The sequence below is a fragment of the Amphiura filiformis genome, chromosome 5 (assembly GCF_039555335.1).
Source record: "Amphiura filiformis chromosome 5, Afil_fr2py, whole genome shotgun sequence".
Lineage (NCBI taxonomy): Eukaryota > Metazoa > Echinodermata > Ophiuroidea > Amphilepidida > Amphiuridae > Amphiura > Amphiura filiformis.
The window spans coordinates 35672203-35697633 of NC_092632.1; the positions used below are offsets into that span (position 1 = coordinate 35672203).

General features: G+C 36.1%; 1 protein-coding gene across 1 annotated transcript in view; it reads left to right on the plus strand.

Moving 5' to 3' along the window:
• The window catches only part of LOC140153041 (enolase-phosphatase E1-like), a 37848-nt gene that overhangs the window by 8597 nt on the left and 3820 nt on the right, over positions 1–25431 (plus strand). Inside the window, exons 3-5 of the mRNA XM_072175640.1 lie at positions 3800–3901; positions 14697–14798; positions 25012–25217. Coding sequence (XP_072031741.1) covers positions 3800–3901; positions 14697–14798; positions 25012–25217 — 410 coding nt within the window. The remainder of the gene's footprint in view (positions 1–3799; positions 3902–14696; positions 14799–25011; positions 25218–25431) is intronic.

Sequence of the window (25431 nt, forward strand, 5' to 3'; positions counted from 1 at the left end):
TGATTATATGATGTTGCAAAGGATTATGGGAAGGGTGAGATATATTCTCTGTGTTGTTACTATCAATGCAGATTTAACACAGTAAATACATTTAAATATTGGATGGTTTATCCGAGGGTGTAAAAATAAATGGTAGTATACGTATTGAGTTACTCAGCCCTCACATTTGATTTACAAATTAGGAACAATATATAATCATACATGCATAAGGCCTAAAAATATTGTTTGATTGGCTTTACATAAAAAAAGAATTAGGGTAGATAGGTACATTTTTGTTTTTGTTTTTTGTTTTTTATTTAAAGCTGTAAATTGCATTTGATTTTAAAAAGCCTTGGAACTTCTTTTTTTTTAATTGTTTTTTTTTCTATATTTTGTTTTAAAGCCATAATGTGTATAATCTTTTTAAATGGTGTTGGTCAATTTTTTGACATATTTGTAATATTTACACATGTCCTAACTTACACTTAATTTGATTCAGCTAAATCAGTTGTAATTTTAGGACAACAGAGCAAGTTTGAATTAAATAATGATGACACATTAATTCCCCCATAGAACACCACAGTTAAGCAACTAAGATAGTTAGTGAGTTTTCTTTACTTTTACCCCTTTTAGTTTGGCTTAAAATAACCAGAAAACATTCCTGACAGTTGTTACAATAAGGAAATTAAAACTTTGACCTAAATCATTAGGTTTTATTAGGTCAGATTATTAATACCTAAGGCTTTATTCAACAACTCTTCCTATACCTTTGTACAGGAGCCAAGCATTGTTAATCGGTGATAAATCCACAGTCATGCGCGAACGCAAGTGTACGTGTTATGTGTAATCGCATAAAATTTGTCATGCCTTGAACGTAAACACTCTTTTATGTTGGAGGTAGCAGCTAAACATTACCGCTTTATTCTTTAGTTTTATTGCTGATATCAACAGAAAAATCAATTAGCTTGTTTTCATTGTTGTAAGGGATTCAATCATGTTTCACAATTATTCATCAATGATTAACAACTCTTGTCCGGTGCGTCTGCATGGTTTTCTTCACTCGGGCAGCTAAAGCTGCCATCGCGAAGTAAACCACACAGACGACGCGGACGCATCGTTGTTAATCAGTGATGAACAACGGTGAAACATGATTGAATCCCCAAATAACATGCATAGCAACACAAAGTTTCAGTGTATTGAACAGAGGTCATAATGTATGATTTCTGCCAATTTTAATTTTGTTATTCTTTACTCAACATGCTGAAATAATATAGGTAAATAGCTGTCAGGAAAGGTTTCTGTCCATTTTAAGCCGAAATAACAAAGTAAAGTGAAAGAAACCCCACTGGCTATTTTGGCCATTAATATGGAGTTTCAAGGGCCTCAAGGAAGAACAGATGATTAATTGTGTTTTCAACTGATTGAGTGTCCCAGGTTAAAGAAGAAATAAAACAAACAAACAAACAAAAGTTTACAAAAAATGGTTTAAGGGTACTACACCCCTCGATAAATTTGTGTCTATTTTTGCATTTTTCTCAAAAACTAATAACACAGTGGTAACAAAAGTTATGTATATTATAGGGGCAAGGAATCCAATTACTACACTGGAATTTCAGTGACCCAAGACAAGCGGTTCGTTATTTATGATAAGAAAAGAGGTACCGCAAGAATGTACCTCATTTCCGATCATATATACTGAACCACTTGTCTTGAATCACTGAAATTCCAGTGTAGTAATTGGATTCCTTGCCCCAATAATATACATAACTTTTGTTACCAGTGTGTTATTATTTTTTTATATATATGCAAAAATAGTCACAAATTTACCATAGGTGTAGTATTTAAGGGGATCATTATGTCAAAATTGCTCTGTTGACCTGACAAACAAAACAAATTTGGCGGATTCCATTTGGGTATAAGTTGGAACATGTGTAAGCAATACAAATGTGCCAAAATCTGGTTTGGAAAAAAACACCAATTTTATAATATAAGATCGTACATTATGGCTTTCAGCCTACCCACTGAAATGTATTTGGAAATCCAAGTGACAGTGTACAATTTTTGGAAACAATTGAATGACAGTCAGCTGTTGCTAGATAAAATTCAAGGATATGTAGTTATAATTGCAACTTTTTAATTAAAAATTATTGAATTGAAAGTTTAATTTTAAAATTGCTATTTTTACATTTTAAACTAATGTGTGTATTTACCTATATTTTCATAATCCTGTATAACTCAATTTTACCAAACATCAGTTACTAACTTTCCTGCACTGACCCGTAGAAATGATTTGAATGAACACAGCTGCCAACAGCTGTACGCGATCCAACCATGTTCGTATGTCGCGTATTTCAAAGCACAACGCGAACGCACAACCATGGACACAATAATATGAAATAACCAATCATGAGTGAGTTGGCATGGTTTTACTTACAATGTACTTCTGTGTTGTACACACGCAGTTGTTCATCACACAGTGTACGTGGAAAAGTATCACGCTGTTGACAGCTGTGATCATTTAATTGATATTTGTGGTATAGAAGAGAGATTTTGCACCAATTTACAAAGAATAAATATGCTTGATTGCAATCTTTTGTACTGCACTGTCATGGTTAGTCCCCATGTCCATAGATTTCCCAATTGTGTGGGTGATGTCGTGTTGTTCCTGAGACATTTGAAAAAAGAGGGCGGGGGTTTGCTGGAATTGCACGGACAATTGTAGCTTTGTCTCTTTGAACTTTAAATTTTATAGTGAATTGGAAACCACGGGAAGAGATAGATGGGGTGCGGTAATCAACACACAGAGCTGCAAGTTTGCCTAAGGGCTCATATTGAAATACCCTACCACGTTTTCACACAGAAAGAAGGCAGGATTCCCCTCGCTAAGCGCGCGCCTCAGGAAAGCTCGGTCATAAACGGATGGATTATATGCATCAGTGATACACCCTGCCCAGGATTTTAACAAAGAAGGCTAGCACAGGAAAGCTGCAGGATGGCGCACACCTTCCTGTGTAAGGGAATTTCAATATGAGCCCTAACAAAACAGCCAACAGGAAACGCAGGGATGCATGAGCTTCTATCGGCAATTGATTTGCCAAGCCCTTGTGAATCGGGGCTACAAAAATGGGCAATCAAGTATTGAACGCTTTTGTAGATATTTCAAAAGAGAAACTCTCCAGAAATAGAGGTTTGTAGTTAGTCCAAAGGTTTGTATTTTAATTTGGTGCCTACTTTTTCCCCCTTACATTGTATTCATCAAAATTAGATCCATCAATGCACTGTATGGCAGAGTTAATTTATTTTTTATGAAGTTGAATATACACACTAACAGTAGGTACCTGTACCTGCTGCACCATTTATATTAGGAAGAAACTCACTGGGTTTAGTCATGCAGGCGTGGTGGTGCAGCAGGGCCAGCAGTACAGGCTTATAACTCGTGATCAAATCCAATGGTGCCATCGTGTTGTGCACTTAGACATGAAGGCCCTTTACTTTTATAATTATCTCTCACCACCCAGATGCACAAATGGGCACTAGCATATACTGCTGGGAAGGTAAAACAAACTTGCTATGCAAGAGAAGTGGCACCCCCCTCACAAGTTAACAAGGGAGTATTGCCTAAACCCTAAACACCAAGGAAAAAGAGATGAGCACTTCAGAATCGGCCTGTGCATTGTTCCGGTGGGACATTTTACCTTACCAAGCCTTTACTCCTTGATGAAGGGGATCAGAAATGGCTTTTAAAAACAGTGACTAAACTGACATACATGTATCATGACTAACAATAATATGATTTTATAATTTCGTTTTTATTTTCCAGGATGGATCAGCTAATGAAGAGAAGTTAAAGAAAATGATTGAAAAAGTCAAAGTAGTTTTACTGGACATTGAAGGAACCATAACACCTATTACTTTTGTTCATGTGAGTTTGTTTATCCACCAAATGGATATTGAATATTAAAAGCTTTGAGGGTCTGTATTATGATATTATGATAAAAAAAAACACCTAAGATGTTTACCTGCTATTAAATTAGGGGCGTGTCATTCCACTTACTTCAGAGGTCAAATGTGGTCGTTCATGCAAATAGTAAAAAGAACTCCCCTTGATACATAGTCTTTGTCAAAGACTACTCGTGATTAAGGGGGACACCAGCCGCGAGTCACAAATCGCGATGCCCCATGAATAGCGAGCGTAGCGAGCACTATGGTTTCCAAGAGTGTGTGGTACCCAGTAGTTTATCTCCCTATGGGTAATATAGGTACATGGTCTGTAGCAGGGTTCGATTTAACTTGTGTCGTGGAGCAAAATGCTCCCCATTTTGGACAACCTGCTACACAAATATCAGATTGTATAGCAATATTTTACAATGTAAACATATGCTAATATTATAAGAACATCACCTAAATAATATTTTTGCTAAAAATTGCTATGCAAGTTTTTCAAAGTAAATCAAACCCTGGTCTGTAGCACAGACTACTTGATACACAGAGAATTTCTTCACCTGAGCAGATTGCACCTTGGGTAGGATTTTAAAATCCATTGATTTGTTCTATGTAGAGAATTCTAGTGTCAATATTATCCACAAGAGCGGAGGAGATTGGCTAACAGGTAGGGGTAATGGGCTCACTTTAGGGCCTCTGGTGGGTTCCATGGGCAACTCCTTGGACATCTTTTTTCTCCTTACTAGCCACCATGCGCTGTTTGAAATGTGACTCTGCACCACAAGTGGTGAGCATGTCCCACCAGTTGCAGATTCCTGTTGTATATGATCTACCAACCTGTAACCAAGCTTGGGGGGGGGCTTTTTTGGGGAAATCAATGTACATGTTGAATGTAAAAAATGGCTTTAAATGACGGTTCTTGTGTTTTATTCAAAATTTCAGATTTTGACAAAACTACAGTACATGTTAGCTTGATAAAGTACATTATAAACATGTAAAAAACAGAATTTTGAAAAATATCGAGGGCATCCTCATCAGCAAATGTTACAATATGGCTTTAAGAGAGCAAGCTACTGTATAAACCCATATTTTTGTGTGAAGATATTTTCACAATTTAAAGCAAAATATTTCGTTAATTTTGTCATTGCTTATTTATAATCCTTTTCCATATTTATTGAACATTTCATGTGTCTTTAATTCCATGGTTCTGGCATATGCATGAAAATAAAACCCTTGTGAAAATAACCACCTGTAAAGTATATGCACTGATCAATCAACAAAAAGATTTTTATCTATGCCCATCTTATTTCTACGCTCCCTATTTCCTCTCCTACATGAAGTAATCAGTTGTGCTACCTGATACTCAAAGACCTTTGAAAGGTCTTTTTCCAAAGGTCTATTTCCTACCTACTTGTCTGTTGAAGTATAGTAAATGCAACCTAGCTGTTGTATTCACCGACGTGTCCAGGATCTTTTCCTGCAAAGGGGGGGGGGGCTTAGAGGGGCTTTCAGAGTTATGAGGGGGGGGGGGGCTTAATGGCTAAAATCGCCAAAAACAGCCAAAAAGTGCGGGGCTTCAGAACCCAAAGCACACCCCAGTTCGAATAAGCACTTATCCTCTTGTCCTCTTGTCCAAAAATCAGTGGGGACAACCATATCGAGATATGTACTTATCCTCTGGACAACCACTATATTTTACCTCTTAAATATGACACATTTTGGGGACAACCAAAATGTTTTGAGGACAAGCAGAATTTATGCTTTAGTTGTACTCGGGACAACCTCCATATTTTCCTTATTTCGGACACTGCCCACTGGTATTGCATTTTGTTAAAATGAATCTGAAAATATTACAATGTTTGTAACTGTACAAATAATATTAGATGTTCAAATATTTTATTCAAAAAATATTTGCTCTCTGCTCCTTTTCAAAAGTGTAGCTGTATCACACTGTACCCCTTGAAATTATATAGTGGCATGTTCCATTCAATGAAATAGGAAGTGATTTTTGATCATGCTGGACCTTTTCTGTGCTGTGTAGACCTTTCAGTAGTGTGTAGACCTTTTCAACCTACAATCAAGTGCCAAAGAGCTTTAACACCCCTAATTTTAAAGTGTTGCTGTATAATGTACCCCTTCAAATTGTATAGTGGCTTGTTCCATTCAATGAAATAGGAACTGATTTTTGATCATGATATAATAGACCTTTTCTGTACTGTTTCTAAACCTTTCAGTTGCGTGTCAACCTTTTCAGTAGTGTGGTGTCCTTTTATGTTTTGTTAAAGTGGTATATGAGGCATTTTCTGGAAACTAGCAAATGAGCTGAGCATGTTTTATACAGATTAAGAGAGTAATACATTTTCTTTGTATCTTATTGTTTTTATCAATAATCAATGTAGATGAGTTAATATGACTGAAAAGGCTCATTAATATGTAATATTTGCCAATATTTTGCTAAAAATCAATGCAAAAATGTTCAGGGAACTTTTATTTTGCCTTTTACTTTTGCCTTGAAACTTGGCCAAAGTGTTTCTATATAGTTGCATAATTTGCATAATTATTGAGCTTATTTGCATAAATGCTAATTAATTATTCAAATAAGGTGGCTAGCTTAATAATTATGCATACATTTTCTGAACGTTATCAGGAACACTATGACCAAGTTTGAAGCCAATATTCTGTTAGATAAATGTTATGAACATTTTGCATTGTTTTTAGCAAAATATTGGTAAGAATTACATTTAAGGACTTTTAAGTTGATATAAAAAAAGTACAATACAAAGAAGGAGTAAATGTTTGTATTATGAAAACCGTATGTCCGATTACCTTCAAATAAAAGGCATGTTGATCAGTGTTCTTTGCCCTACTAAACTAATCTTTTTAAAACATGAATAGAGCACTTCCATTTATAGATTAGATTCCTTTAGTGAGTTGTTGCATGGCAACAACTAGAGCGGTTCTCGGCTTTCGCGGTTCTCGGCATTCGCGGTTCTCGGTAGTGTGGGTTGGTCCGTATGTGACGTTTCTGTTCAGAACCTTGTGTGACCCTTCCCCCCCCCAGAAAAAAATCATCCGCCACCACTGGTTATAACAAGGGCCTTGTAAATGCAACTGGTGAGACAGAGCCTCGAATGACGTTTGTGTTTTCAGTCTGATTTCAGTTCCCTAACAGGTACAAAGTTTACGCATTATCATTAGGCCTACCAAGTATTGTATGTCCTATAATCTCTTATGTATGACATGGATCTTTACCATGATTGTGCAAGAAAAAAAAATATCACTTCAATACCCCAAACATGCGTAAAAAAAAGACCATGTTTTACACATGCAACCTCAAGTTTAGACATATAATTTAATTTTCCTAAACCCTCATGCACGGAAAAATCATGCCGCCACCATTGGTTATGACAAGGGCCTTTTAGGGTGCACACCAGTAAATAACCCCACAGACTTTCTGTACAGACAGGGGCCGGAAAACAACTCAGTTCTTCAAAACTTCCCTTTCTGCAAGCAGAAGGTCAGATGACGACATCCATTGTAAAAATTAATATATGGATTTCAGGATTTTTTTTCCAGAAATATTGTAAAAAGTTCAACCTATAACCCATACAGTTAACGCCACCTCACAAACAGCTTGGTGTTTCTGAAATGTAACACATTTTGAAAGTCGTCATAAAAAGTCGGATCCTGCTAAATTTACACAGACAATCTATATAATTTACAGGCCTAAATGATGATTAAATATGAATCAGGGCCTAATAGTTGCCTTTTAAGCCTTTTTTTAATGTATTACATTAAGTCATATTGCACATTTCCTCGCTTCAAATACTGTTTTTTTCCTTCCAGGGTGTAGCTAGACTTCTCCGTACTCCACTTGCCAATTGTGCTTCTGGCTATTGCATTTAAGCTTAAAACTCTGATTATTATTTGTGCACAATTGATAGATTTTCACATCTAATCTTTTCAGTCACCGTGCGCCCTCTGTTTGTTAGCTTCCCAAGTGGACTACTGACTTTGGATTGCGGATAACTTTTTAACACGGGATTCTATGGAGAGTTAGGCCAATTTCTGGCCTAACTAAAATTGGTCATGAATCTGGCTTGTGATTGGTCCCCCAGATATCGTTATTGATTGTCTTGAACAAATTCATCAGGATCGGTAGAGTAAACTAGTAAACCAGAGTTCTTAGTATCTGATCCAAGAAAATGCACTTACTGTGTACGTCTCAACAACCACTGTTGTCTTTGTCAACACTTGATGAGGAGTGACTGCAATCTACTGACAACCAACGCTAGAGGGATATGTAAAATCAGGCGGTTTTTGGCGATTTTAGCCATTAAGCCCCCCCACCGCATAAATCTGAAAGCCCCGCTGAGCCCCCCTCCTGGAGACGCTATTTCAAAATCAATGGAGAGAAACTATACTACCTGGTTTCTTAATAAAATGTAACGGGGTACATCAGGCAACTATGAGAGCCAAAAAGGCCTCAAATTGAGCAAGAAAGACATTAATTTTCACGTGCATTTCAACCAAGACGCTTCATTAGTGGTGTTCGCCCGTAATGTCATATTATCATGACCGTTTTATTTTGTTTTATGTTAAGGGCTGGGGTATGAACGTTTGGACAGTATTTATTGTGGGACATTAGAGCAGTCATATCGAATTGCATTCTGAATACTAAGAATGTCCTGATATCAAATAATTTTGATTTTTTGAAATTCGCAATGTAATACACATTTTATGACAAATCATTAAAATTGATATTTTGATATATAACAGTCCTCGAAGTAAATTGTATAAATTTAATGATACATTCTTTAAGTATATGTAGCTGGGAGGAAAGGCCGACGATCAATTGAAAATGTTGACCTTTCGTATTGAAGATATGGATTTAAAAAAAAAAAAAAAAAAAAATAGGTCTTTTTGGGAAATAAAATCAATATCTTCAATATGAAAGGTCAAAATTTTCAATTGATCGTCGGCTTTTCCTCCCAGCTACATACACTTTAAGAATATGTCATTAGATTTATAAAATTTACTGAGGACTGTTATATATCAAAATTTGAAAATATCAAATTTTAATAATTTGTCATAAAATTTGCATTATATCGTGAATTTCAAAAAATGATAATTATTTGATATGAGAAAGACATTCTTCAGATTCAGAATGCAATTCGATATGTCTGATGTGCTCTCATTTCCCACAAAAATACTGTCGAAACGCTTCAAAACGCTCATTCCAGATCCCTTAAGTATATGTCATATTACATGTTTCACATTTGTACGATTTTAAATAATTCTTTATCATGTTTATAGGACATGCTCTGTTATATTTTTATATCCTCTTTTCATTCTTGAAAAGATAGATCATGCTTTTTATTTCACCCATTGGGTATTTCTTTATTAATTTGTGTTTATATGGCGATTTCAAGTGGGATAATAACTCCTGGATGACGTAAGCATAATGTTGATAGATTTAAATATCATTATAAATAGGCACTTAATAATAATGATATTGAAATAAATTGATAAATAGATAAATTAATAGATAAATAAATAAAAGATATATAAGCCTAGATAAATAATAAATAAATGATAAACTAGGAGTAAATTGCAAACATTAAATATCTTAGAGCAAATGAGCATTTAATAAGTTTTTACGACAAATATTTTGCCCTTCTTGTACGCTTTTATCATTATTTTATCTTTTACAATAAATCATGATAACATATGGGAAACATAGTTAAATATAATTATATGCTGATGGACATGAACTGTGTGATTCACACTTAGATTAGTGAAAATAATTTTAAAATCTTCATAAGCTCTGAGTTTGAGACATACCTACCATTAGTTACGCCATTTAAAGTCTTTTTAGGTTGGTTAAGGAGCCCGAGTAGGACTGTGGTAAGCTGTGAAGAAAAGACCTTTTCAGGCTTGTAGTCATAGATATTAAAGAAGACGTACCTTTTCAGGCAAAAGACCTTTAGGCATATAGAAAAGTGTCATTTGCCAATAGATTTGTGTCCAATAATATCAGCACTTGGAAAGGATGTCCTTTTTTCAAGTCACTTGGCTTGTTTATTGCAGAAACAGTCCTTTGCCGATAGGTTTGTGTCCTATTAATATCAGTGCATGGAAAGGTACCAAAAACCTGTCCTTTTCTTGAGGTACGTGGCTTGTGTATAGCAGAAACTGTCCTTTTTTAGAGTCACATCGCATGTTTATTATAAAAACTGTCCTTTGTTAGCGTCACATGGCTTGTTCTTACAGACACAGTCCTTTGCTGTTAGATTTGTGTCCTATTAATATCAGTACATGGAAAGGTACCAGAAACCTGTCCTTTTCTTGAGTCACATGGCCTGATACAAAGTATCAGTTGCACTACCCGATACTCATAGATATTTGAGTCTTAAAGGCCTATTCAGTGATCCCAGCGAATGTGTGAAAAATTTAAAAAAAATGTTTATAAATTGCCCGCAAGTGCAGAATAAGTCCCATTAAAATACATGAATGAACATTTTCGTACAATTTCTTAAACTCTTTGCTGTGTTATAGCATTTTGTTAAAAGAAAACATTACAATGTTTGTACAAATAATATGTTTATTTGTTCAAATAATGTTTGTTCTGTACTCCTTTAAACCTGCCCATCTTCTCTGCTACAACTTAGCCACAAAAGAGCTTTAACACCCCTAATTTTAAAGTGTTACTGTATAATGTACCCCTTGAAATTGTATAGTGGCTTGTTCCATTCAATGAAATAGGGACTGAATTTTGATCATATACCTTTTCTATGCTGTGTAGACCTTTCAGTAGTGTGTAGACCTTTTCAACCTGCAATCAAACACCAAAGAACTTTAACACCCCTAATTTGTAAATGTTGCTGTATGACACTGTACCATATGAAATTGTATAGTGGCCTGTTCCATTCAATGAAATAGGAACTGATTTTCAACCAACCTCTATGTTTAATATAAGATACCTTTTCTGTTACTATTTAGACCTTTCAGTTGTGGGTAGACCTTTCAAGAAACGTGGTGTCCTTTTATGTTTCGTTAACTGGACAAAAACACATAATCAGATTCTGGAGTAAGGAAGTAAGGCTAATTGTGGGTAGTTATGGCCTGTAAGGGAGTTGCTGTGTGGCAACAATAAATCCTGGCAACATTTAGTAAACATTATAGTTAAACATATGCTGATGAACATGAACTTTGATTCACACTTTTATAGATTTAGTGAAAATGGTTATAAAATCTTCACAAGCACCAAGTCTAAAATATACCTACCATCAGTTACGCCATTCAGTATTTACGAGCATGGGTAATACTTTTATATTAGAGTGACCTCCCTTCAGTGGATTATCATCATAGGGGCACAGGGAGGTGCACACCCCCCATCAATTTGAAAATTCAAATTTCACCGGAAATTGCCAAAAAATGGCTTGTGCCCCTCCCCCACAATCAGGCCTGGTGCCCTTCCCCCTCCCAATCATGGTCAGTGCCCCCCCCCCAATAGGATGACTCATGTTATATGCCACTGCCCCCTTTCTGGGGGTAATGTGATGAATAATATTAAATGAAAGCATGAGCTGTGAGCATGAATTACCTATTCTATTTAACAAGGTGGGGACTGAGTCTGTGATATTATGTGTTGCATCTCTATATCTGCCTATCTTAGGGGCTGTGCAATAATTATGAGCCTGGGTGGGAGGGTAAAATTGGGGGGGCAAGACATTTGTGGCAAGCCAAAAAGGGGGGCAAGTGATTTTTGGCAAGCTGAGAGGAGCCGGAGGGCAAGCGATTTTTGGCACACATTCATGTGGCGCCTTTTAAATAAAATGCTCTAAAAAGGCTTAGGAAAACAGTACAGAAACACAAATTTTCCTGCTTGATGAGCTCACAACATGTATCTAGACCATTAGGTTTGCAAATTGGGATCCCAAAAAAGGGGGGGGACAAAGATTTTTTGGCAGGCCGAGGGGGGGGGGCAAGCGATTTTGGCTGACTAAGAGGGGGGCAAGCAATTTTTGGTGAGCCCCCCCCCCCCCCGGGTCATAATTATTGCACAGCCCCTTAGTCAAGCTGTAAGAGAGGACCTTTACAGGCTCATACTAGTCATAGACAGACCTTTTCAAGCACATAGACCTTTACTGTTTGCCTGGTGCAAATCAGGAAGGAATGGGTTATTCCATTTAATAAAATAGGGATGTGTAGATTTGTGTGTGTACATGTTTATATTGCCAAGTGCAAGAAAGACCTTTTCTCTATAGACCTGAAAATAGTTGCACTTGGTAGTACAAATAATTGTGCAAGTCACATGGCTTGTTTATTATAGCAGAGGGTCCTTTGCCAATCAATTTTTGTCCTATTAATATCTAGTACTTGGAAAGGTTGGGGGAAGGTACCATAAATCTTGTCTTTTCTTTGAATCACATGGCCTCCAGCCAGCATCTGGCTTGTGGATACAGAAAAAGTCCTTCACCAATAAATCTGTGCCCTTTAATATCAGTACATGGAAAGATAGCAGAAACTTGACCTTTTTTCAAGTCAAGTGGCTTGTTTATTGCAGAAAGAGTCCTTTCCTGATAGATTTGCATCCTTTTAATATGAAACCTGTCCTTTTTTTTGAGTCGCGTGGCTTGTGTATAGCAGAAAGAGTCCTGCACCGATAAATTTGTGTCCTTTTAATCCCGGGCTTTTAATATCAGTACATGGAGAGGCACCAGATACCTGTCCTTTTTTCAAGTCACATGGCTTGTTAATTGCAGAAACAGTACATGGGAAGAAACCTGTCCTTTTCTTGAGACACATGGCTTGCCCTCTGTGTATCTAGTATCAAAAAGAGCCAGCCAGAGTCTTAGCTAGAATTTGACAAGTACCCATTTTCACAAAACTTGCCTGTCCCTTATTTGCCACTGAAAACATAAACCAGACCTCTGTATTTTCTGGAGTTCAGTCAGTTCAAATAGCTATTGCTATAGCATTGATTTATTAGCCTGGTCTTGTTTTGAGTTCACAGAACTTTATTAGTTTTAATTTAGCACTAATATGCCACAGGCATTAATATGCCTGTCCCAGGAGCAAACTGCCCATCTAAAATGGCAGGTGGACATGTAGCGAGCTTATTACACCCTGGAGCCAGCATCCTGCAGCAATTTCATAATATCTAGATCTTTTTTCTGTTCAGTATGGTCTAAATAGCTTTCCGTGCATAGCCCACCTTTGTTGAACCTTTTATATATATTTTTGTAAAATAATAAAACTAGTCAGAGCAGTGCAGGGGTGATCTAAAAATATTGTTTTATTAATAAATAACTGAATCAGAATTCTGAGAAAAGGACCATACCATTGAAATGGATTATTCCATTTGACAATTTAGGGGGTACAAGAATCATTTGTTAGGGCATAGTGGTAAAGTATAGTAGGAGGCAAGAAAAAATAGCAGGTTTAAAATAAGAGGGGGAATGGCAGGAGCATGCCAAAGGACAGCAAGGTGTATTTGAACAGTTCTTATCAAATAATCTGAAAGAAGTGTTTCATCAATTTGCCACTAGACTTTGTTATTATTCTGTAGCATTGTTGTCTGATCATGATTTTTTTATGCCAACACTCATTTTGGGTGGGGGTTTGAAAAGTTTAGCATTTTGTTTCAGTAATCTATACAGGGTGCTACACAGTGGCGGCGGCACCAGTGAATTTCGGGGTGGGCAAAAAATTAACAAATTTTGCACAAAATTGCCAATTTTGTAATTTTTGGGTTTTGCCTTTCAGGATACGATACATGATTTACCGACAAGTGACTCATTTCGGAATGTGATCATGAATTTTGAAGAAAAAAAAAGTTTCCACAGGCTTCGTTGGGATTCGAACCAGCGATTTGGAACTTCCTTTGATTACGCATCTAGCGCTTTACCGCTCAGCCCGCACAGTGGCAGTTGAGTGGAGGAGTGTAATGATAAATGATAAATCTCATAATGCCATCTTTAGCCTTTTGTTTACTAAAAAAAGACACGTTTTGTAAAGATAGATTAGCCGTTTTATGCATAAAGAGGAACGAACGTTTGGGAAAGGTTTCAAACAAATAATAAAGACACCAATGTGATGATGAAATTGCGTAAGTCGGGAAATATCTGCGTCGCAATGTTTTGTTTTGCTTTTAGGAATTTGACCTTAAAATTTACGAATTCATGACATTATCATTCGAAATCAACAAAAGATATTTCAACAGTATATGGGCTCATTCTTTCTCTAGAATGTTTTGTACATGTATGTGAAATAGCTTCAACAATGGTTCGCTGCATAATGGTAAAAACAGCCTTGACCTAAAAAAGGGCGAGAGGTACCATATTTACCGATTCAGGCTAAATTTAAAATTGATATAAAACGTTTGTTTTTTGATCGATTACAAAAATTAATTTTTGTCATATAAAGAAATTGTGTCTGGCGTGAATTACACTACAGTTTTTTATTCTTAGGGCTCTTTAACTTTTTCAAATAATTTTTAAATGATAGAGTGAATCCCCTGGCCCTCTATAATTACGCACAAAAGATCGAGTCCCCTTAAAGTGGGGGGGCAAGGAAAATATTTGGGGGGGGGGGAAATGCCCCTCATAGTGCAGCCACTGGTGCTACATGTACATGCTATATATATTAATCCATGTAAAGAGAAGCTACTACATGTAGCTTTGATTTGAGTGATTATCTCATGAATCTAAATAGTAGAATATAATCCCTTAAATGAGTTGTTAATCATTACCCAAATATTGTTTTTACAGGATATATTGTTTCCATACATTAGAAAACACTTGTCAGACTATTTAGACAAGCATTGGAAGGAAGCAGAGTGTCAGCAAGATGTTGAGGCATTACGTCAACTGGTAAGTATATACCGTAAAAACTCGATAGTTAGCATATGTGCTTACTATCGAGCGCTTTTTAAAACATGCAAACATGAAGAGCCCCATCCAAAAAAGTGTGAAGTTCAAGTTTCAAGTTCAAGTTTATTTCACCATCATATTATATACAATAACAAAATATTCAAGAAAAGGATGGTAGGACAATCACAAGAGCAAAGCTCAGAAGACATGATTGCCCTCGGTGCAAAAACAAAAGACGCCTACAGACAACAGACAAGGACGGGTGAAAACGGCAGACTGACAGGACTAGTGCAGACAGACAATGACGTTGGCAATGGCAATAGCATATAAACAAAAGTCAAATAAAAAAAAAAATGCATTAACTTTATACAGTACAAAATAGAATGTTATGATACAGGGCATTTATGAAGCAATAAATTTATGAGTATAAAGAAATCAGATAATCTTTATAGCTGCGTTTGAATGAATTGGGAGACAAGGCGATTTTGATATCATCGGGGATAGAATTCCAGAGCAATGGGCCCTGCCTTCTAATGGTATTTCTGGCCAAATCATAATTGAATATTGTAGGGCGAAACAAATTGGATGAGCGTGTTGAATAAGTGTGGATGGCCATATTTTTAACAAAATAATTGGCAAAATTACAAGGCATGTTGTTAATACTGAAATTATACATAAATAAAGCTTTGATAAGTTTATGAATATCAAAAATATTCAAAGTATTTAACTGTCCAAATAAAGGTGATGTATGGGCCAGCCAGCTAGAATTGGTACATAACCTGATAATTCTCTTTTGTTTCACATAGATAGAATTCAAATTACAATTGTTAGGATCTGCCCAAATTATATTACAGTAGTGTAGATGAGGTAGAACTAATGTATTGTACAAGGTAAATAACGTATCACACGGAAGAATGTGCTTTAGACGAAATAATATTCCACTATAGCTTGGAACAATATTGGTAACATAAGAGGTATGATCATACCATGTCAGAGATTCATCAAGAATAACACCCAAAAATTTAGTACGAGTTACTTTAATAAGTTCATTGCCATCTATAAATATATGAGTATTGTGGTATGTGCGATTGCTATGACGGTTTTAAACATAATATAATTCGTTTTTTGAACATTAAGGGACAACTTATTGGCTTTGAACCATACAGAAATATTAGTTAATTGATTATTAACAGAACAAATAAGTTCATCAAGGTTCGGATTGGACATAATAGCATTTGTATCATCTGCATAAATAAAAAGGACAAATCTTTCAAGAATAAACAATATCATTAAGGAAAATAATAAAAGAAGGGGACCCAATACAGAACCTTGGGGAACACCACATTGAACTGTACTTAAAGAAGATTTACAATTATTAAACACAACAAATTGTTTTCTGTTGGTAAGATAGCTCCTGAACCACTCCAAAGCCTTTCCACGTACTCCATAATGGTGAAGTTTCTCATGAAGAATATCATGATTGATCGTATCGAAAGCCTTGGAGAGGTCCAGGAATATACCCAAAGTATGGTGACCTTTATCAAGGTTAGAAACTATCATATTGTAGGCCTCTAAAACAGCCATGTAGGATGAATAATTTGTCCTAAAACCAAATTGACTTTGATGAAGTAATGAATAAAATGTAAGAAAATTATAAAGTCTCTTGTGAATAATACGCTCAAATATTTTTGAAAACACAGGAAGGATTGAAATTGGGCGATAATTGTTACATAAATGGGAGTCGCCAGCTTTAAAAATAGGAACAACTTTAGCGTGCTTAAGCTCATCTGGAAAAATTCCATTAGAAATAGACAAATTAAATATGTGAACCAACGGAGAAGCAATCAGATGTTTAACATGTTTTACAATATCAGGTCTAATTTCATCATATCCAGGACTTGCACCAGATCTAAGAGAAGCACATGTTTTGATAACTTCATTCGTGTCCGTTGGTGTAAGAAAAAGTGAATTCTGGGGAGAAGGAATATTATTCAAAAAGTGATCAAAAGAAACATGTGTAGGAGGAATATTTTTAGCTAATTTAGGACCAATGTTGGTGAAGAAATCATTAAAACCATTTGCAATCATTTCAGGATTAGTTGTTGGTGTGCCATTTATATCAAAACAATCTGGAAGAGGTTGCTTACGCTTCCTTCCTAAAAGATCATTAAGGATTTTCCAGGTTTGTTTGAGATTGTGCTTTTGTTCACTGAGCAAATTACAATAATACATTTTTTAGAATTACGAATCAGACTGGTAAGAGTATTTCTATAATTTACAAGTAAACGCTTATTGGCATCTGTTGGAGAAGATTTAAATTTACGGTACAGCTTATCCTTACGATTGATGGATGTTAAAATAGCAGTTGTAATCCATGGTTTATGAGGAATACGCTTATAACTTAAATTCACACGTTTAGCCTTAACGGAAAACAACGATTATATAATACAGACAGTTTATCAATAAATAACTTATACGCTTGGCTAACAGATTCCTCATTAAGAACATGATTCCAATTAGTTAATTGAAGGTGATTTGTAAATGAATGAATGTTCCGTTGAGTAAATGAACGACCATGTGTGGATCCAACAAAATTATATTTCAATGAAATAGAATCAGTAAATTGAAAAATAGGGTAATGATCCGTGATGTCAGACACACATATACCAGACTTAATTTTCTTATCAAAAACATTAGTGAAAATATTATCAAGAAGTGTGGCAGAATGTGACGTTATCCTGGTGGGGCGATCTATAAGTGGAAACATATTATGATCAAAGAAATTTGTAAGGAAATTCTGAATTTTTAAATCATTCTCGTGCTGTAAAAGGTCTAAGTTAAAATCACCTGAAATATAGCAATGCTTGTTTTCATTTGCAATAACATCAAGACAACGGTTTAAATCAGAATTAAATGAATCAACGTCAGTTTTGTGAGCACGATAAACATTACCAATAATTATATTCTTACACTTTGAATTCATAATTTCAACGAAGATAGACTCAGAATGATCAATAACATTAACAGAAGAGTCATGCTGAATTAGATCAAGATCCTTTCTTAATTTAAAAGAAAGCGAATTATGAATGTACAAAGCAGCACCACCACTTTTCCTGTTCTTCCGTGGTACACTAATTAAATTATAATTGGTAATATCGATTAAATTAGATTGATCCTCCTTAAACCAAGTTTCTGACATTGCAATTACAAAAAAGTGTGTTTCAAATTTGATAAGAAAATTTCAATGTTGTCACGGTTTTTGTTAAAACTACGAGAATTTAAATGTAAAATTGAAAAATTGTCACTGAACGATACATCAATATCAAGTAAATTATCAAAGTAGTAGTTACAGGAGTTAACACAATTGGGTTTAAACAGATTCTTTGGCATAGCATTATCAACAATATCATCATACAAGAAAGGATTCAATTTTAGACTCAGCAGCTTATTATATTCAATGGAGTTATTGAAATAAAAAAGATTAAATTTAAATTCATTATCATCAAGGATGTGATTGAATGGAAATAAAGTACCAGTACAACTAAAACACATCCAGTTATCATCATCAATATTGCCATAAACACATTTTTTATGATATAAATTATTACAGTATTTACAAGTTAACATTATACGATCATGTGCAATGTTCTTCAAACATTTTTTACAATTTGCCATGAAGATCCAACGTCAAACACACACAACAACAACAACAACAACAAAACACACACACACACAAAAAAAAAAAAAAAGGTTACACTAAACACTGAAGTTAAAGTAGGTGATGAAAACAAATTAGGGGCCAAAAAGCATATAGGACAGAATCATACGAGCACGGAAAACCACCAGGTAAGTGATAAATATACCATAAAGAAAGGCTAATGCATAAACAAATACAAATCAATAATAGATACAGAAATAATAATATAAGGGATTTTTATTTAAAAAGAAAAAAAAAGATCACAACGATTGGAAACCTAGTACTAAATGACTTGAAAATACACAAACAAAAAGTGGAAAATTGATCACGACATTCCAGCAATCAAGGTGTAAATAGCAGGCAAGTAAGCAAATGGCGAAGATAATGGAAAGATAAACAGGTTCAATCACCCGCCAATGAACACAATGATTCAGAAAATGTCATGGACAGTTAAATTTAAAACAAGTTAAAGTAAATGACAAGAAATAAATCAAGTAAATAAGTAATTAAACAATTAAAGAAAATGCATATGAATAAATATATTTAAAAAAAAAAATAAAAAAAAACGAGGAAAAAAAATCAAAGGAAAGACAACATTATGGAAAACATAGTAAAAGATGAACCCTCAATCAAGTAGCTCTGATAAAACAGGTGCAAGGATGACATCAATGGCTATAATCAGGAATACAAAGAGAACCAGGCTGAGCACAGAGACCAGGAACAAAAAAAAAAAATGCAGCCATCATTCAAACCAAAGCATCCGTGAAAATTGGGTCATCTGATACAGACAGTTCACACTACAAACAATAATAAACAAATACAGAGTGCATGCACGGAAGGTCACCAGCCCTAATCATCCCCCACACACGCCCCAGAAGACACATGTAGTACAAAAAGAATTAAATTGATCACAACGGGAAAAACAGGTCATGGGAATACACTCCCTGCATCAGCATGTCCACCGGAGCGCGTCCGGAGGACGACCCGAACCAACGACCCTTCGTGCAGCGCCCAATAGTACAAACCATATAGCTAACAACATTTATAAACAAATTATTTAGAACATTATTTATTACTTTAAAATATTATTAATAAATTATTAATAAAACTAAACGAATGCAACATATCAGAAAGAGATATTGTAAAAGTCCAAATCATGATACATACAGATTTTCAATTTCAATTTCATAGCGCAAAAGTTCAAACACTTCAAAACGCGATATTATCCAACAAAGTATATAGTTCAACCGATCCAGGCATGGAGTAAGGCAAAATATCATTGTTAATTCACAGCGTAATCGCGAAAATGTTCAGTTTGAAAAAGCGAGTGGTACAAATCGGGCAGCAGCGGGAAGACTGTTTTTGTAAACACAAAGTATATTATACACGAGAAAAGTTTATTTCATGCTACTCATAAACAGGTAGACTTACATGGCTCGTAGAGTAGAACTAAAAGTTATTACTCCGTTTCATTCCAAACAACATTGTTTACAAATATGGGTACCTTTGTCCCGGTCACTCGGATCTTGGCATCTTTACCTTCTGCTCTAAGTTTCTTGCGTAATCGTCATCAGACGCTTTTCTCCTCCTGCATAGGTGCTGGAAGGTGGGGACAGCAATTACCTTTTTCCCTTGCAAGCTGATTTCGGCTTCAGTTATTCCATTAAGAACCATCTCACGGTCACGCATCCGAACGAACTTGGCAATGATTGGTTTGCTGTTGTTGGTATTGGCTCTAGTAGGCAGTCGGTGGACATTGGAAAATATGATGTCTTGTTGACTGGGGATTTTGGTTTTGGACAGTACGTCTCTCAAGACATCCTCACTATCCTCTGATTCAGTTGACTGTGGGACATTGAAGAACAGTAAATTAGATTTTTACTGTATAGTTCCGTTTCAAGTCTACATTTGTTCAATGCATCAATCTTCTCCATTAGTTCTGTTTTAATCTTGGGCACTATTTCTTCTTTCAGCTCCGTTATTTCCTCATCTGCATATTTCAAACCTCTATCAAGTTCCTCCACATCATGTTTTATTGTTTTAATTTCCTTCTGAACATCACACAGCTGACGCGATAAACCATCAAAGCGTGTTTTCATGTCAATGTCCATTTTGGATAGCATTGTGTATAGCTTGACCATATCGATCGATGCAATTGACTGCTCAAGTGTACTCGTGGATGGTGCGTTGTTGTCGGCCATGATGTGCAGCGGGGAAGTATTATAGGATTCAAATTCCAGATGAATATCGTGCAATAAAAGTCATATAAATCCACGTTTTTCCTCACGAATGATCACAAAATGATGCACACAAGTATATAATAGTGATAAGTCAAGCACATAAAGTAAACGATCAAGAAAATTATGATTTATCCCGGTGGTTCTCGGGAGCCCCGTATGACACACGTCCTTATAGCATGGCGGCCATTGAATTGTGGAGGGTTTTGAGCATCATCGATATACACATAGTTATAAACAAATTCAAAGTATAGACCTCTGGAAAAGGCAACTGTTACTACTAGTTTCACAGCATACCCTCACTTACGATCATTGGGTATGATGATGATCGGAATACCCAATATACTTTGAATTTGTTTCTATGCTCCCCTGTAACGGGTTTGAGCACTTTTAATTCCAAAGTTAGTCACCTGAAAAATAATACTTGTTATGCACATAGTTATATACGAACAAGTACACTTTCAAATGTATATCTTAACCCCATTAGCTCAGTTGGTAAAGCGCTGGACTTTGGTACAATTTCATGTTTTCAAAAGCGCTCGATAGTAAGCACACATGCTAACTATTGAGTTTTTACGGTATACCATACATGTAGATTAAAGTGGTTCAGATTGAGTACCAACAGGCAAAGTTCTGTGCTTACTGGGCAACAGGAATTCTCACATATTTGTAAGTGCTGATCGTTCTATCACCAATATCTAACAACTCATGTGTGGCGCTACATGTCTCAGGAATGCGATTTAAAAATAGTGATAACAGGCACAGACTGGTATAGTATTCATCTCTGGCACATCATGGAATGATTAGCCCTCATTAACATAGGCTTCAATCTAGGAAAATTCATGTTATGTAATAGATAATGCTGTCCTTGCCAGTTGCTGTTCCATCTGTTTATTATTAGTCTATATCCCGGTCTACATACTGCATTTTTAATGAGTGTAATTTGGAGTTCAAATTTGGTCAAAAATGGAAGTGAAAATAAAGTCTACAGATACCATTTTAAGTTCTAATCCTGAGCATGCTTTAATTATCTCCATTATATAAATTCATTTACAGAAATTATACTCATAATTGAGTAGCTCTGAGGAAGATGTCTCTGTCTTGTGTATCAGATTTGTAGTTCTTCAGGCATGAGAATTTTCAGGTTTAATCTGAATTCATGTGTTTTTTTTTGTCCAAATTTCCGCATTTTCTTTTAATTTCAGCCTGTTTTTGGTAATACTGAATGAACGTTTTCATCCAATTCCGTATACTCTTTGCTGTTGTATCACATTTTGTTAAAAGGTTCCTGAAAACATTATAATGTTTGTACAAATAATATGTTTAGTTGTTCAAATATTTGATTCAAATTATGTTTGTTCTCTACTACTTTAAACCTGCAACCTATAGCCACCAAAGAGCTTTAACACCCCTAATGTGAAAGTGTTGCTGTATAATGTACCCCTTGAAATTGTATAGTGGCCTGTTCCATTCAATGAAATAGGAACTGATTTTCAATCATGCTAGACCTTTTCTATGCTGTGTAAACCTTTCAGTAGTGTGTGGTGTAGACCTTTTGCAATCAAACACCAAAGAGCTTTAACACCCCTAATTTGAAAATGTTGCTGAATCACACTGTACCCTTTGAAATTATATTGTAGCCTGTTCCATTCAATGAAAAAGGAACTGATTTTCGATCAAGCTCTATACCTTTTCTGTTACTATTTAGACCTTTCAGTTGTGGGTAGACCTTTTCAGAAATGCGGTGTCCTTTTATGTTTTGTTAAGTGGATATAAATACAAATCTGGTTCTTTTTTAGCAAGTCTATTAACTTATAATTACGGAAGAAAGGCTAATTGATGAGTGGGTATGGCCCGGGGGTATTGCCTGTTTATAGTGTTATATGTTTTATCAGTAGGAGAGTTGTTGTATGGCAAAAATAAATCATGGTAACATGTATGGGAAACATTATAGTTAAATATAAGCTGATGAACATGAAATTTGTTCACTTTAGATTAGTGAAAATAATTTTAAAATCTTTTTAAGCTCCGAGTCTGAGATATACCTTTAGTTTACGCCATTTAGGGTCAGTTTTTATGGTTGATTAAGGAGCATGGGTAACACTTTCATTAAAGTGACACCCCTACACTGGAGTATCATCATAGGGGCATGGGGGAGTTCAAATATTTAAGTGATCTCATGGTGAGACAAACACAGTGTCAACATTATGTTATAGGTATGGCCACTGTCATCAGCAAGTGTTATACACTACAAGATTCCTATTGTAACTGCCTGCACAGGTATGCTGTCGCCAGGGTATGTGACTGGTACACACAGAGTACCTACCTAGTACCTACACAGTACATGCTGCTTTGGCACAGGACTCAATAGCAGTGGTACTGCACTCGTACTGGTACTCCACTGGTGATCCATACACGCCCTATGGAAGACATGACTTTCATCTCTCACACAGGGGGTCTAGATTTCAAATGGAATCTCCCATTGGTCTCGATTCAGGTAACCCCATTTGAAATTCACACTCCCTGTGTAGAAGATTAAGGTTGTGTCTTCCATAGGAGGTGTATGGATGGAGCGGGGGATGGAGTCTCCCATTGGTCTCGATTCAGGTAACCCCATTTGAAATTCACACTCCCTGTGTAGAAGATTAAGGTCATGTCTTCCATAGGAGGTGTATGGATGGATGGAGTCTGCCATTAGTCTTGACTCAGGTAACCCCATTTGAAATTCACACTCCCTGTGTAGAAGATTAAGGTCATGTCTTTCATAGGAGGTGTATGGATGGAGTCTCCCATTAGTCTTGACTCAGGTAACCCCATTTGAAATTCACACTCCCTGTGTAGAAGATTAAGGTCATGTCTTCCATAGGAGGTGTATGGATGGAGTCTCCCATTAGTCTTGATTCAGGTAACCCCATTTGAAATTCACACTCCCTGTGTAGAAGATTAAGGCCATGTCTTCCATAGGAGGTGTATGGATGGAGTCTCCCATTGGTCTCGAATCAGGTAACCCCATTTGAAATTCACACTCCCTGTGTAGAAGATTAGGGCCATGTCTTCCATTGGAGGTGTATGGAGGGAGTCTCCCATTGGTCTCGAATCAGGTAACCCCATTTGAAATTCATACTCCCTGTGTAGAAGATTAGGGTCATGTCTTCCATAGGAGGTGTATGGATGGAGTCTCCCATTAGTCTTGATTCAGGTAACCCCATTTGAAATTCACACTCCCTGTGTAGAAGATTAAGGTCATGTCTTCCATAGGAGGTGTATGGATGGAGTCTCCCATTGGTCTCGATTTAGGTAACCCCATTTGAAATTCACACTCCTGTGTAGAAGATTAGGGCCATGTCTTCCATAGGAGGTGTATGGATGGAGTCTCCCATTAGTCTTGATTCAGGTAACCCCATTTGAAATTCACACTCCCTGTGTAGAAGATTAGGGCCATGTCTTCCATAGGAGGTGTATGGATGGAGTCTCCCATTAGTCTTGATTCAGGTAACCCCATTTGAAATTCACACTCCCTGTGTAGAAGATTAAGGTCATGTCTTCCATAGGAGGTGTATGGATGGAGTCTCCCATTGGTCTCGATTTAGGTAACCCCATTTGAAATTCACACTCCCTGTGTAGAAGATTAAGGTCATGTCTTCCATAGGGGGTGTATGTATTTCCACTGGAATATGAATAGCCCAATGAATGAATGGATTGTGTGGTGGATGTCTGGGGATAGGAATTTATGTATTACAGCATGAATGTGATTGGGGGCATCATTTTCTTTGGAAGGGAAATATGTGGGGTGTCATAAATTTTTGACACAAAATATAGGGGTCATCAAATTATGAAAGGAATTATGAGTCTGATGTCATATAAATATTGGCAAAAAATTGCAGTTAACATCAAAACTTTTGTACGCTACATATGCATTATCGAAGTAAACGAGCGAAGAAATATATAACATATGTGACTTTTTTGATGAGTTGAGATGTAACACATCAGGCCAATTACTTGCCCAAGTGTTCAGATAAAAAAATGTCAATTGTCAGGAAGATCTCATCTGAAGGTATATTATACAAAATTGAATATGGAAGCACCTAGCCAGAATTTTGAAATACATCTTGGCAAGTTGAATCAACAGACAAGTATTAAAAACAATTTAGCATGAACCCTGAATTTGCATATATCCAGCTTATTTGCATGTAGGCATGGGGCTACAGTTATCATGTGTCTCATTTAAAGAAGGTTCATATTAATATTCTCTCAACCTTGTTTATACATACACACACAGGCAGCTGAGGATACCAAGGCTGGGACACCTGGTGCAATCACAATCCCTGCAGCATCAGATGATAGCAAGGAGCGGAAAAACATCATACAAGCAGTGATTGAGAGTGTTAATTGGTTAATGGATGCTGACCGCAAGGTGACTGCCCTCAAACAGTTACAGGGACATATGTGGAAAGATGGATATGTTGAGGGTGCTCTGATGGGACAGTAAGTGCAGATTTTGTTAATCACTCATTTATGTGACAGAATCTGGCCCAACTATAGTTTTCAGCACAGTACTTCAGCGGTGTGCCAATTTGGTCAGTTTATGTCATATATGGAATTGGGGTTCTGATTGATGGCTAATTGAATCATGTCATCATCATATCGGCTAGTCAAACTGCGTAGCCTAGTTCCTTTTACACGATAAATCAGACGGAGC